This window comes from Contarinia nasturtii, unplaced genomic scaffold, assembly GCF_009176525.2.
Source record: "Contarinia nasturtii isolate CC-2019 unplaced genomic scaffold, AAFC_CNas_1.1 Cnas_scaffold_4926, whole genome shotgun sequence".
Classification (NCBI taxonomy): Eukaryota; Metazoa; Arthropoda; class Insecta; order Diptera; family Cecidomyiidae; genus Contarinia; species Contarinia nasturtii.
The window spans coordinates 866-3,127 of NW_022202207.1; the positions used below are offsets into that span (position 1 = coordinate 866).

Genomic DNA, 2,262 nt, shown 5'->3' on the forward strand with positions numbered 1-2,262 from the left:
TTGTTTCTTTCCTTTCATGTAAATAATAATAGGGGAGAAGGTTGAAACGGGTTTTGATTTTTAGCCAAAAAAAATTACTTTAAGAAAATATTACGGAGAGTCATATATCGTTGAAAAGGTAATGTTCTTGGCTACATGTTTGCCGAAGAAATTAATTGAATTACTTTAAGAACAAAAAAGTTATGACCAATTTTCCGACCACATGATTTTTTTCCAAAAAAAAATTTGGTCCGTAGGTTGAAACACTCATTGCAATTGAGAAAAAGGTGTAATTAATGGAATAAAAACACTAGCTATCAAGTGTTTATTGTTCATTTATTTATCAGAAAGGCCTCAAACATGAAAAAGAGAATAAAAAAAATCAAAATTTCATTAATTTTCGTCAGACAGATCGGCATCCGAGTTGCAATTTTGGTACGTGAAATTAGCTTAGGCTCATGTTAACGCACTTTAAATGAAATGGCCGCTGGCACTTGTTGCATTCGATTGAGTTGTTTTTGGTTAATTTTGCTGGCAGGTTTTCCATGCAGATCATGCAGAAATCCACATCTTCATCCGACGACGATGACGATTCCTTCTTTGAGGCGGCTGCCCGTGTAGGCTGTGTTCGCTTTTTGGCTGGCTCTATTTGATATGAACGTTTTCGCTTCTGTGTGCTTCCTTCCTTTTTCTTTTTCGCATCTTCACACTTTTGCCGCTTTTCCTTGAGTTTTGCGATATTTTCTATTGATGTAAGAACTGTGCTCTTCATCGGCTTACGACCGCGATTGGATCTTTTTTGTGGCATAGCTGGCTGAACGGGTCCAATTTCGGACAAAACTGAAGCCATACTTGACGAGCGAGACATTGTTGTTGGTGTTGTAGCCGATGTAGATGGCTTTGTTGATTTCGAAAAAGTTTGACATGCAGCACCCATCGGAAAAATACGCCTTCGTTCTTCTTCATTCAAAGCATTCTCAATCGGAGCAACATCGGAAATTTGACCACTCAAGCTGGCTTGAACAAAATCCGATTCAGTGAATGCATTTCGCTTCAATGGACAAATGCCTGTTTTAATAAAACCAGACTTTATATTCGCTGGAGTTAAAGCTTGATCCAGGGCCGCGCACACAAGTCCGGGTATGTGACGAATATCCAGCGCCTTCCCAGCGTTAGCCGTCTGCCAATTTTTACATTCTGTACTGTAGTATCCTTTTAGTGGTCCATAAACTGATACATCGAGTGGCTGCATTTTATGCGAACAATGTGGTGGAAACGTAAGCATAATAATGCCGTTTTCAAGAGCCAAATCAATTGCTTCAATTGACAAGTGCGATGTATGGTTGTCAAGCAGAAGTAGTATTGGTTTCTGTCGACTGGAATTGACGTATTTCAGGAAATGCCGGATATATTTGACAAATTCATTCTGTTGCATCCAACCAGACTCATTGCAGGTAGCGTCGGCATTTGGCGAGGCACTATCCATGAAATAGCTCTGCATATTCTTCCTAGGAAAGACAAAAAATGGTGGAACAAAGCCACCAACTGCATTTACAGCTAGCGCCATCGAAACCAATGTCCCACGCTCGGCGGAAGCTGCTTGACCAACGCGTTTGACTCCTTTTACGGCAATTATTTTCCCAAATTTAGTTGGAACGGTTGGGAATCCAGTTTCGTCCATATTCCATATTTGATGCGGCTCAAATTTATGGGTTTCCAATATTGCCGAATAGTTATCAAAAAACTGATCAACGTTCTCTTGGCAGAAAGACTTGATTCGATTAAGGCTTGTTTGTTCTGGAGAGCGCAATGAAAGGTTTTTATGGCGTAACATAAAACCATAATACCAAGACTTTCCGGCCATGTGATCAGTATCCCAATTCGCGGGATAAACGATGTTTAGTTTGCGTGCAAATTCGTAGGCCAACTTTTTCAATTCGGTTATGCTCAAGCCGTAATAGAGATGACAGCACCGTATAATGTATTCAACGAGCGCTTCTTCTTGTTCTTCATTGAAAACCAATTTTGGCGTCGTATACGATGCAACGCGGTGAACGACAACCATCAACTCGTCATCAGATACTTTCGTAATATCTGGAACTTCTTTATCGAGTTTTTTCACGTAGCGCGACAAACTTACGTGGTCAATCTTGTAGTCTCGGGCGACAGATCTGATGCTTTTCTTTTCGATTTTTATGCTTTTCATTTTTCAATGTTCCATTCGATTTTTCTGGAAATTTCTAGAAAATTCCATGGATTTCTGTGTGTTTCTATGAACTTCTA

At 39.8% G+C, this 2,262-nt stretch overlaps 1 protein-coding gene across 1 annotated transcript; it reads right to left on the minus strand.

The window, feature by feature from the left end:
- Positions 1–424: 424 nt before the first annotated feature.
- Positions 425–2,044, minus strand: LOC116351222. The gene has a single exon (XM_031783301.1). The coding sequence runs from the start codon at positions 2,042–2,044 to the stop codon at positions 425–427; it is 1,620 nt and encodes a 539-aa protein (XP_031639161.1).
- Between the last annotated feature and the right edge of the window lie 218 nt (positions 2,045–2,262).